Source organism: Polyodon spathula, chromosome 12 (assembly GCF_017654505.1).
Source record: "Polyodon spathula isolate WHYD16114869_AA chromosome 12, ASM1765450v1, whole genome shotgun sequence".
In the NCBI taxonomy this organism is placed as follows: Eukaryota; Metazoa; Chordata; class Actinopteri; order Acipenseriformes; family Polyodontidae; genus Polyodon; species Polyodon spathula.
Genome location: NC_054545.1, coordinates 5,091,662 through 5,104,402, shown reverse-complemented (window position 1 = coordinate 5,104,402; position 12,741 = coordinate 5,091,662). Strand labels below are relative to the sequence as shown.

Genomic DNA, 12,741 nt, shown 5'->3' with positions numbered 1-12,741 from the left:
ACTGTGGTCTAGAGGGAAACCTTCTTGGTTATTATCTTGCTGAGGAGGAGTCCAAAACATCCTGGGCTTGTGGAGAATGTGGTAATGATTTAACCATTGGCTTGAGCCAAACAAGACTAGTGCCAGAAAAAATGTTCAGTACGATTGCAAGTCAGATTGTTGATCTTGAAAATCTGTCCACTGATCTCCCTTGACAGTAGCTTGATAGAGTGCTAAGACTATCATGAGTCCATATCTATTGTGTTGCAGTACTTGATTAGATGACTGGTTTATCTCACTGCTAACTCATCAGAACCGCACAGGGGAATGTTGCTGTTTTCCACCACAAATCTGTTGACAGGGACTTTTTGAATGAGCGCTGATTTCAAAGAGCTATCAGGGTTTGCCAACAAGCTCAGTCATTTGCATGGCTTTGATGCTGCATGCTGCTGCTGATCACTGCAAGATGTGCCGCTGAACTCCACAAACCCTGTCCAGTTCCTCAGAAAAATTCCCTAAATAATTTTGAATCCCTGCCTCAGAAAGACTGCCAAACACTCAAATGGATTTTTCTCTAAGTCTGTCACTGTTTATCAAACAGAACGCTTTGGTGCCAAAGTATGAATTGAATTACCAGTCCACTACTGAAACGTCTTCTGTCATTTCTTTATCTGGATAGCTAGAATGTGAATTAAACATTTCTCTCTGTCTCAGCTTTAATGAATCATTTTGGGAGATCTGCAAAGATAAGATGTTGAAATAAATACAGACTGATATAAAATGCATCTGGATTTCACAATTTCACAACACTGGTTGCCCTGATGTTCTTTTAAGCCTTTTGCTCACTAACAGAACTACAAGGAGCCAGGCTGTTGCTTTTTATTTTATTTTATTGGTCCTGCCATGTCAAATTATAATATAGATAAGAGGAAAAGTAATTAAATCATAGGGAGATACAATTTTAGCTTATAAAGTAATACACTAGATGCTGAGTTGTTGCTTGGTTAACATACGTAATTTCAAAGATTAGTCACTGGTCTGTTGAAGCGATTCTTCTTTTTATTGAATCATAGATAGAAGACAAGCTGCCAGAATTATTGCATTATGTATCTAGAACACTGCACGGTGCTTCTCTAAAACAATGAAAGGTCATGAGACTGCTGGTAACTGAATTGAGAGAAGTCCATTTTTTCAGATGAATTGCTCTTTGTGAGTCTTTCAATGGGAAACTCATACCTTACAAATCAACAAACTGCTGCGTTTCATCTATGTATGGGCTTTGTAAGTTTATACTGGTTATTTGATTTGGGACTCACTGTAGCTTGGAAGTGGGTCTTTTATAGGTGGAATTAACCGTTCGGCTTGTAGGGCTTAATGAAGCGTGATTGATCTTATTAGTGGAGGTTGTGTGTTTTAGTTTAAACAATGCGCATCCTGTAAAATCAAGTGAATGCTTTAACTAGTTTTGTGTTAAATATATGATATGGAACTAGATATTCTATTAATATAACCATCTTCAGTGGCGGTGGTGAAAAAAAAAGAGTAGAAGAAATGTATTACAAATTGTTTATGTGTGTATTAAAATTACGTTTAACATCTTTTATTAATGTCTTAAAAATGTTGAAGTGTGTTTTTTTTTTTTTTTTTTTAGATATATATATACGTTTAAAATAAAAAAAAATGACAAACCTATAATTTAATTGAAACTGAGCAATCCAGCTCAGGCACAGTGAGGTTTGCATTGAAGAGAGTAAAGTCAGTGAGCCGTCGCTACAGAGACAGATGTGGACGCCGAGACAAATATATTGACATTATTGTATTTCAGCTCCTGCACACCATTCTAAATTAGATTTGTCCAAGTACCTTGGAATGAAAGTGTTTATGCTGAAGCTCAGTGCGAATCTTTTCTTTAGCTAGCCAGCCGTGTGACCTGTCATGTCGTTTGACTTGCCTGCATTGTTCATGAGCAGTGCCGGGGAGTAATGCATTATTGCTGTAAACTGCAATGGATTCATCCTAGTTTGGTTATTTGTTGTTTAATTCTGGAAACAAAAGGCAACAGATCGATAGATCACTTTGTCTGATATGTCTAAATGGTGACGTTATGTGGAGAGAAAGCCATTCTCTTTAATTCTCATTTGTTATTTTTATTTTATTTTACATGCTAAAGGTGTGGTGAGTTTTAATCAATCTCACTGATTGTGATTGAACTGCATTATTTCTATAGAGTTGGTAGTGACCATACTCAAATATTACCTTATATTTAAGTACACTTTGAAGTTACAAGGTCAAAAAAACTAAAACAATGTGTTTTGTGTGCAAGTTAGATTATGTTGTGGTAAACCCAAACCATTTTTAAGGCAAGTTAAATAACCATCTTTTTAATTAGCTTATCTGAAGATCTACTTTACCTTGATATACTATTACGCTGTGTAGCATTACAATTCAACAATAATTTGACTGACAACTTTAAAACAGAGGCCTCTGTGTGTGTGTGAAATGCAACTTCGGGAAGCAAAGTTGTCTGGGATTAGACCAAGAAATGTCACTTTTGCCTCTCTGTCATGGTATGGGTCAATCAGACTATGCTTTGTTGGAGCTCTTTAGTTATAAAACAATCGTAGGTCCCCCATTTGTTTATGATGAGCAATGCAGACAAAGAGCAGTGCTGTCCTTGCACAAGTCAATTGGCTAAATATTAGAAAAGACCCCTTTCCACACTGTCAATAAATCTCTCAAATATACTGGCTGCTGTATTCTGTGAATAATAATAATAATCCTGTTGACCTTTGTTCCAACCAAGCCTCTTGTTGTGTTCATTGTTTTTTAAGACTGTAAGCTCATCTGTTCATGGCTCAGCTCTACCACTCTGACTGTGTGCCCTCAGGTGAGACGTGTGTAAGGAGCTCTTTTGAAATCACAGCACACAGATTCTATTTGTTGACACTGATGTATTCTACAACACCCATTACAGGGGTCTGTCTGTCTCCCTCCCCCCCACCCCCCCAACACACACACACACGCTAGCTCTGCAGCCCTTCCAATGTGTGACCTCAAATTAACATCCACTTGCATTCTGAAGCTTGTTTTTGGCAGTGTGCTGTCAAAGTAAATATTGCTTTAAATGCACAGGATTTATTTATCTTAGGAAACAAAAACTAATGGCAGGAAAAAAGCATTCCACCACTTAAAAAAAAGTTTGAACTTTTTTAAGGGAATGGCTTCTAATTTAATCAGCTGGTTGAATTAGATGGCTAGATTAGATTTCAGTTTGTAAGTGTATAATGCAGTGGAGATGTCACCTTATTTAATTTGGTGCCTCTGTCCTCTTACAATATTAAAATAAGGTGTATAGTGAATGAGTGTGTCTCTAATGCTCAGCAGGTGGGATACAGGCATCAGATGTCATCAGAATAAGTTATGACTGCAGTTAGTAAAAATGTGCCTATTTGATGATCACTAGTAGTATCTAGTATTACGGCCCCAGAAAGATAAGTGGTTCATTTTAAGTGGTATCTGAATGAGGAATCTAACCAATATTTACAGGGGTGCAAATCCTTTTGAAAATTTATGAAGTACCCTGGCGCTAGAATCTAGCGCCAAATTTGCACTCTCAATTTATGAGTAAATAATATGAGTTTATGATTTCAGATATCAACGAATGTCTCATGCCTGGCATCTGCAAGAACGCAGAGTGTCTGAACTCCCGAGGCAGCTACAGATGTACCTGCAAACCTGGACACATGCTGGACACCTCCCGTAGCCACTGCATCTGTAAGCGTTTAATTCTGAGCTATTTAAAAAAAAAAAAAAAAAAAAAACAACCTCCAATTCCCTGTGTCTGGATTTACTTAGAGCAGCGTGCTGCCTCCATCCCATGCGGCTGCATGCGGTTTTGATAAATGCAGCCGTTCTTTCAAAGCCTGTTAAAGTGCAAAACTGGAACTCTGGTACGGTGGAGCCTGTGTGGCAGGAAAGATGAGAATTAGAAGGTCATGTCGCTGTGGTGCTGCTCGGAATGGAGGAGGGATTGTTAACAGCGCGGATATTATTGATTACTGCTCAGGATATTAATAAGCATTATTATTGTTTTCAATGGTCCTCCTTTGCTGGCCTGATTAAACTGAGTATTTTAAATACATTAAAAAACAATAGAAATTCTGTCAGTTTTGCTTTTAAACATTGGTACCATTTAAAATGTTTTAGCTGGTAGTTGAATAATCCAACAGTACTGAACCAACTTTTATATTTGTTACTTTCATAATTTGCAAAATATGGCAAAAACATTCTGTATCAACTGGTGTCACAATTAGCAGAGATCCACCAGCCCTAAAATCATCATAATTAGGATAATCTGCCAAAGTTTCAGATGGTGTTGTCAGGTGATTCTGAGGGAGCACAGATACAGTATGTCAGCTAGCCCATAGATAACACATACAGTCCTGACACATGCAAGCAGCAGTATGTACTGTAGTGTTTTGTTTCCTGTTCTAGCGGACAAGGCTGTGTCCATGGAGCGGGAAATGTGCTTCCGTTCGCTCTCTGGAAGCTCCTGCTCCCTGCCTCTCACCCAGCACATCACCAAACAGATCTGCTGCTGCAGCCGCGTTGGCAAAGCGTGGGGCAAGGACTGCCAGAGGTGCCCGCTGCCTGACACAGGTACTGCAAACCCACTCTGCCAACTGGCTCCACACACGTTATTTTTAAAAAGTTCACGTTTTTAACCTGTGACCCAAAAGGCAGCATCTGGGAAAGTGATGAAACACAAGGCCCAGGAGACACCCAGTTCAGACTGCATTGCCAAATAATAGCCGCCCTCCAATAGTATTGCCATTAACGTTTTAACTTGGTGATAAAACATCAACGTGTGTCAGGTCATGCAGTGTAACATGCTATTAGCTCCCCCCCAGACCACCCAGCATTGCCTGGACTGAATCATGCTACTACCAGGCAAATAATTGGAATCCCTAACTGCTTTAGCAACACCGAGCCACAGACAGATCATCTAATAGATATAATCAAGCTAGAAGGGTCCTCGACTCTTCAGTCATTACATAAGACATTTAATATTGCTCTGATCCTAGCAAGAGTTTAGAAACAGGAACACATATTGTTTTCATAATACTTAAAATAATCTGCCATTTAAATCCTTCATAGGACAGCTATAAGGGCGTTTTTTGTAAAAAGTCAGTACATATACTATGCACAGTGTACATTTTTTTCCCCCAAATATAGGAACATATAATCCTCCTGAGGTCAGCTTGTGAAAAATAATGCCGTTTACTTTGTTCTTAGAAGTATGTAATTATTTTTTTAATTTGTTTTGTTTGTTATACTGGGAAAAAATACAGTTTTACCACCTTTGGGGTGTTGATTACAGTCAGATTAAACAGGAGTTGTTAACTCACACTGTGGGTGTTTTTAAATTGCATATAAATGTGTAATTTGACCAAACAGAAACATAATCATGCTGTCAGCTTCAGTTATAATAAACTTTTAATATAATATTCGGTTTCTTTTACCCTGGGCATATTAAAGGTTTGTTAGCAATTCTCTTCTTTTCCCTGAAGTAAAATTTAAACCAAAAATTGTGCTCGTCAGCTTCCGTTCTTGTGTTCTTGCCCAATGGTAGGTCTGGAGATTATTTTGAAATGTTATTTGTTTGCCCTGGCTATCTGCCACTTGCAAACAAAAAATAATCTTTGCACTTTGGAAGAATGGATATGGTTGACAAATAAAGCTGATGTTTTGACAGGCGGAACTCATTTTATTAAGCAGAATAACACCCTTCTTTCAGAGATTACTTCTGGAAAATATGCACAATAATAATAATAATATTAATATCAATAATAAAACAACATCCTGCTTTTGTTTCTTCAGTTGAGTGACATTAGCAGTGGTAATTTTCATACCAGGAGAAATTCAGATTTAGTATTTGAAAGTTTTTTAAAAAAAAATATATATATATATATATATATATATATATATATATATATATATATATATATATATATATATATATATATATATATATATATATGTGTGTGTGTGTGTGTGTGTGTGTGTGTGGTGTGTGTGTATATATATATATATATATATATAATATAATATATATATATATATATATATTAATTTTAATTGAATAAACCATCAAACATTTACTAAAAAGAGGACATATGGTTATTGTTAGCATTGGCATATTCAATTGTGTATTGAAAGGCTATCTTCAAAATATTGTTCTTTTAATAATTATTTTGTTGTTATTATATAGCACATGCCTTTTTAATTCAGCACAGCAAATCAGACTCACAGTCCAACCTGGACTGTTTTAAACTACTGTGCAACGAACCTCAGTGTTGCCCCGATAAGATCCCTCTTCTAGGATTACTGCATGATTGAAGGTGGTTCTTCCTCCATGGTCATCCTGTTTGAAACACTGGTCCAGCACTGTGATTGCCCTTCCACTAGGGGACAGGACTGAGACTCACCATGAACTAGTTCAGTAGATCAGGACCAACCCCCACAACACAGACATTTTGAGTAATTTCATATTCTATTAGTAATTTCCTCAAACCCGCTTGGTTTGAGGGTCCAAAACCTGGCCTGCTGGAGGAGGCAGGAGACCCCCATAACCGAGAGTGCCAAGTGGGTAGCTACAAGGGTAGAGCTGGGCGAGGCGGAGGGATGCTAATGAATCAGACACAGCAGAGTCTATTTATATAGCTCTGATAGGACAGAATTGGGTGATGCAATGTATTTAGGGAGCGGTCCTTCCTCCTGAACCTTAGATTATAAACTTCATGAGTGGCTTTTGCTGTACTGTGTGCAGATCTAGGTAGGTACCCCGGCATTCAATCAAGCCACCCAGACCCCACATAACAAAATAAATAAAACATGGTTTTAATCCCTATCTTTTCTTTCCTGATTTGTACAGATCATTTTAAAGAGATCTGCCCCGCTGGTCATGGCTACACATACTCCAGGTCAGATATTCAGATCTTGATGAGGCAGGCAAAGGAGGAGGAATTAGCAGCGGGCTCCGATACTCGCCAGCACCACCACCATACCCATGACAACGGCCATGAGACACCCAGGGTACCCAAAAAGGAGCAAGGAGGTGAAAGAACGTTTTGTTTTAAAGCAAACTGTGTACCCATAGGCTTGGGTTATCATTTTACCCTTTCCATAAACTTCCATGACACCCCCCAAATCAGCACTGCTGTTAAGGAAATCTGTTTTAAATTGGAGAACATATTCTGTTTAATGAGGAGGGGAAGAGTCACTTTTTAAACACAGCCAAAACAGATTATATGTTCTTGAGTACTGAAGTGGTAAAGTATCTAGCAGAAGAGAAATGGTAAAACTGAATAAAACAAGAATTATGTCACACTACTGAAATCTGAGCCGTTTGTATCTGATATGCAGTTAAACAGTAACTTTTTTCCAATAGCCTTCCATTTAAAAAAAATATAATATTCTTAATATCTGCTTAAATAATTTAATTTATTTTCTGTTTTTTGGGGTTTTTTTTAACAGGGATTGGCCAAACCAAAATAGTAAGTTTCTTTAAAAGTGATTCTTTAAATCAAATGGAGATTAGATTAATATCTCCAATCTCTTAATGGCTTTCTTTCTCGTGTTTTGTAGCCTCCTGTTGTAACTGAAGCCACTCTCAAATATCCAGGTACGTGATGTAGTTAACTGCACACAGCCAATGGCAGTGCAGGGAACACCCTCAAATAACCAAACTTTTGCACAAGTAGAAGACGACAAACTTTATTTAAAGACATCTATCTTTCTAACTTTTTTTGCATTGTTTGCATATTCCAGTGGTGAAGACAACCCCAGATTCTCCCATCCACCTGGACCCTGAGCCTGCCTCCCGGGACACGGCCCCCATCAATGTAGCGACCCAGGTCACAGGTGAGCAACACACACGCTTCACTAGACTCTCTGACAACACAGCACAGGTGCTGATCACTTCATGAACGCACGGAGAGCAGTCAAATGCACTGTAGATGACGATGGAATATGTATGTCATCTTTTTGAAGAATGTCTTGCCAGAGGCGTCTTGGAAATGGGACACTCAGTGATCTAAACAATGATGGATCTAAACACCATCAACCCATAACGCTATATAAACCCCACTCGTGTTTTCCCTCAGAGCTGATTCATGGTCCCTCTTTAAGCAGCAATAAATACCTAAAACAGTACAGTGGAAACAGGCCGTCTGTACAGTAGTTTTAAGCTGACTATAGATAATAATAAATTAACTTTAAATAAACCAGAAAAACCATATTGGGTAACACTTTACATTGTGTCTCTAATTACTGTGTATTTACATAGTACATGTGACATGCCCATAATTACAATGTTATTATGCTTAGTTACAATGTACTTAATGTGTAAACCTTTTGTAAATTCCAAGAAACAGGTAATAACATCGACCTCTGTTTGGATCAATTGAATAGACCCCACTGTTTCAGCATCCTGATTTTTCTATCCCAAGGTTCTATCCCAAGGTATTTTATATGGTGGGTCAATAGTGAACCATAATATAGAATTTCCATTCTGAGCTCTTACGTGGCTCTGCCTGATTCAGATCTTTCCTGTGTGTTACATTGTTTCGTTTTTTTAATGTTTTATAAAATCTCTATTTTGATGAAGATTTGATTCAATAGGGAAAATATGGTAGTGTTCACTGTCTGACTTAATAACACATTGGTGTCTGCTCTGCACGGAGTGAGTATACAATGTCTACTAGTGACTTTAATGATAATGTCTGAGAAGCACATTAAGAATACACATGCATTTACTCTATGTGGGCAAGTACAGAATTCTAGTGTCAAATTTCAATGATTTGGGTTGTCTGGGCATTGGCCTGAACCTGAAAGAGTCCTGTTTGTTCTTGTGGTCCTTTGAGCATCATAAAGTACATAAAACTAACGGCATTGAAATTAGAACATTATTGTCACCCAAAGAGGAGGAGGAAAAGGAAACTTTCAAATATATATATATATATATATATATATATATATATATATATATATATATATATATATATATATATATATATACCTAACAAAACAACTCCCAGTGTTGGATCTTGTTAGCTTACCTATCCATTTACATCCTTAACTATTTGCTACCTACAAAGGGAGATTTCTCTATTTTTCTAATTTATTATTTAACATGAAGGTAATTCATTATGTCTACCTAGAGCTGTATGTCAGTGAGGGTGGCTAGAACAGAGGACAGCTGATCCACTTCTGCCTCTTGGGTACAAGAGGGATCAATAGGAGAAGAGAGGTGCAGTGCCAAATGAACACTGGCTGCCTGTCACTGCAGTGCAGGCCTGCTGGTCTTTGGCTTTAATGGCTGCATTCCAGCAGTCCAAAACAGAAAGAGGTTAAGGCCTTTTGAAGAAGAAAGTCTCCCAAAATAAAATTAAAAAGAAATATTTTAGCAGTTTAAAGCTGCCTGTTTTTCAGATAGCTACCACCTGTAACAATATTGAGCAGCAGTAAACCTCTAAATCTCCCAGAAGAAGGAAAACAGCCACCCCAATGTGTGTGTTTGAGTTCAGAGTGTTTTTGAATAATATATGTTGGATATAAATTCAAGTAAAGTAATCTCCCATGGTTTGGCAGACCATGTCGTGCTGGAAGAACCAGTGGAAGCCTGTAATCCAACAACATGATCCCTTTTAATGAGCACAGAGCAGACCCAGCAGGGCAGAAGTAACCCTGTTACCCTCAGAGGAGGAACTTTCCAAGAAGATTCAAGTGCCGTCCCAGGGTTCTCAAAACAAGCCAGGGGAACAAAAATAAGACGGAAAGCCTAACATTAAAAAAATATGGACATCCTTGAGTTAAATTGCTTCCAAGCAACCAAGTAATCTTGAAAGTGTGGCTGTAGTTTTATACTGTATCTGCATACTTGGTCATCTGCCAAGATTGGGTTGCAATATGAAATTGGATAGATACATTGTAAATCCGTTTTGGTCCCCATCCTAACAACAATACCTAGACGATATTACACAACTGCTTTATGAATTCATTGTTGAAAAGTGCTGTATGGTCTTAAATATAAACTTTTAGATCTAGAAACATCTCTTGTAAAAGTTTACCACAGTATTTTTGTAGTTTTCCCATGGGTTATGCATTTACCATAGTTTATCTCGGTTTGCCATGCTCATGGTATGCACAGGAGGATGTCATTTTTCTACCAAATGAAATGCCATCAACAATAATTATAAAACAAATGTTTGTTTGTTTTTTTTTATAACCAAGTAGATAATTGACATCCCGTTTCAATATCTTTTGTCTGACTCCAGAAATCGACCGGTGTTCAGCTACACCCACTGTCTGTGGTCCAGGTGCCTGTATCAGTGTGCAGGGTGGATACACCTGCTACTGTAACCCTGGCTATGAGCTCAATACACTGCAGACCCGCTGCGTGGGTAAGATGGCCTTTTTAAAATGTTTGTTTCTTCTATCTTCATTTTGTATGGGGCGAATTACAAAATCTATTTTGATACCATACAGGTAAGTTGTTTTTGTCTTCATGAAAAACAAATGTATGGGGCTTACTAATCTATGAGGTCTGTTCAGTCGTTAATGGTAATTACAGTCCCACAGCTGTTACTCTCTGTTGTTTCTTTTGTCTGATAATTCCAAGCTAGTGTGTTCGCTTGTGGCTTGCAGATGTCGATGAGTGTGAGAAGGACCCCTGCGAAGGAAAGGGACGCTGTGTGAACAATGCTGGGTCCTTTAGCTGCTACTGTCACCCTGGATACAGCCTGGTCATCACACAGAACAAGAAGACATGCCAAGGTGAGCACAGGTTCAGCCTGCTTTACACTCAGGTGCACAAGCAGGCACACGCACGCTGTGTTTGTTTTATGTACGTTTGTGCTGGCTGCCTGAGACTCTGACTTCCACACTGACCCTAGATGTTTTAAACGTCCTTAAATTGTACTAGGTATGATAAATTAAGTACAGCAATGAAGTCCTAAAAGCCACAGGAAAAAGGAGAAAGTTCAAACTGAATCTCTTTTTGTTTGATTAGAGCAAGCAGCACTTATTTGCCAGTAATAGCTCAATGATATGTTCTCCTGTTTCAAAGCAGTTTGGAATAATTCCTGTTTGTGTTTGCAGCCGAGTGTTCTATAATGTGATTTATTTTAGTTTGTTCCCATCTTACCACGCTTCATTTACATTTTTAACTTCATGCATACTTTGTAGAAAAGAGATATATTTGGAATGGAAAGACTTGCTTTTCAGAAAAGGTCATTTTGTAATAAACCAGAAGAGGGACTGGATTTTATTGCTCTGGAAGGTGGAGGTTTAGGTTTTGTGTCTCTAACATTCCCATACTGTTTTCATTAAATCGCTCTAGATATTAATGAATGTGACTTGCCCAATATTTGCCCCGGAAGCAGTTGCATCAACACGGCAGGTTCTTTCAGCTGTGACTGTGAAAACGGCTATATCAAATCAAGGAGGGGGCCGTGCGAAGGCAAGTAAAGAGAGAGCGTTGGTAACCAAGTTACACCATGTACTGTAAACCTAGAAGATCCATTTGAAATCATCCACTAGTGTGAGGTGTTTTTGCGCTATGTTGTTAAATGATATGATCACCCCCTGGTGTAGAGTGTATGAGAATACCTGTTGATCTTGCTGCTATTGTAGTTAAAGTGCATCTCTCTTTGAAAGAGCCCCCTTCCTGGTATCTGAATCAACTCCACTGAATCAACTTCAGCTCCACTGAATCAACGACACAGCTTCAGATAAATCAACCACTGCAGGCTTTGAGTGACATTGCTCACGTATGAGATAGTTACACTGGTGTTTGAAAAGAGGCTGGAAGTGCTCCATGCACAGCAGGGTCCAAGTGAAGGCTGTGCTGCTAAAGAGGCATGGCTGTACTGCTAGAGAGGCAAGACTGTGCTGCTAGAGAAGCAAGGCTGAGCTGCTAGAGAAGCTGTCCTTCAAATGAGTGCCAACACATACATACTGTCAGAGAAGATTTAAAAAAAAACAAACAGCACCCTGTAGCAGGCTGGTTTTGTGATCAGTGGCATGGTAAGAGTTAAGTCACTGTGTCAATAAAAAAGTTGGTATTTATTGGCCACAAATACCCCGACGTGCAGCCATTTACAGAAAACCCATTGTTTTCGTTCTTTGTGCCTCGTGCCAATGAAAAAAGAAAAATTTGGAAAGCACGCTATCAAGGGAAACACAGTTAATCTAATATTATTTCAATGAACGCTTGTTGTAATGGAATTTCCCCTCAATTCCCAGACGTCGACGAATGCCGAAACCCCAGCGCCTGTCCCAGTGGAAGATGTGTTAACACCCCCGGCTCCTTCCAGTGTGTGAGCTGTGGGACTGGGTACAAGGCTGTGAACGGGAGATGTATAGGTAAGAGTGGGCAGGTGCGAGCCTATATAATCAAGCAGTTTTCTTTTTTTTCCGCTTGGCAGGAGAGAGGGAAACACAGACAGCTTTTTGGCAGATCTGCACATTACAGCAGTATGGCACTACAGTGAGCTCCATCCATATGAGATGTAGCTGACCTTTGACAAAGTAGAGTCCAGCTTTTTGTGTTGTCAAAAAAATTAAAAATAAAAATAGCAACATCTGGTGCATTTGCAGAAATTTTTATGAGGGTTACACTAATAGTAGAAATAGAAGTAGTAGAAATAGACATTTTACTGACTATTAAAAAAAAAAACTAATGTGTACAGAATCCTCCAA

The 12,741-nt window shown here is 38.5% G+C and overlaps 1 protein-coding gene across 3 annotated transcripts in view; it reads left to right on the top strand.

Annotated features, from left to right (window-relative positions):
* LOC121323906 (latent-transforming growth factor beta-binding protein 2-like) overlaps positions 1 to 12,741 on the top strand; it is a 93,974-nt gene that overhangs the window by 59,140 nt on the left and 22,093 nt on the right. For 2 of the 3 annotated variants that reach the window (XM_041265233.1, XM_041265232.1), the window contains exons 10-19: positions 3,631 to 3,753; positions 4,474 to 4,638; positions 6,914 to 7,096; positions 7,516 to 7,535; positions 7,627 to 7,663; positions 7,810 to 7,902; positions 10,317 to 10,442; positions 10,687 to 10,815; positions 11,381 to 11,500; positions 12,286 to 12,405. In XM_041265233.1, coding sequence (XP_041121167.1) covers positions 3,631 to 3,753; positions 4,474 to 4,638; positions 6,914 to 7,096; positions 7,516 to 7,535; positions 7,627 to 7,663; positions 7,810 to 7,902; positions 10,317 to 10,442; positions 10,687 to 10,815; positions 11,381 to 11,500; positions 12,286 to 12,405 — 1,116 coding nt within the window. The remainder of the gene's footprint in view (positions 1 to 3,630; positions 3,754 to 4,473; positions 4,639 to 6,913; positions 7,097 to 7,515; positions 7,536 to 7,626; positions 7,664 to 7,809; positions 7,903 to 10,316; positions 10,443 to 10,686; positions 10,816 to 11,380; positions 11,501 to 12,285; positions 12,406 to 12,741) is intronic. The other variant, XM_041265234.1, reaches the window with a different exon arrangement.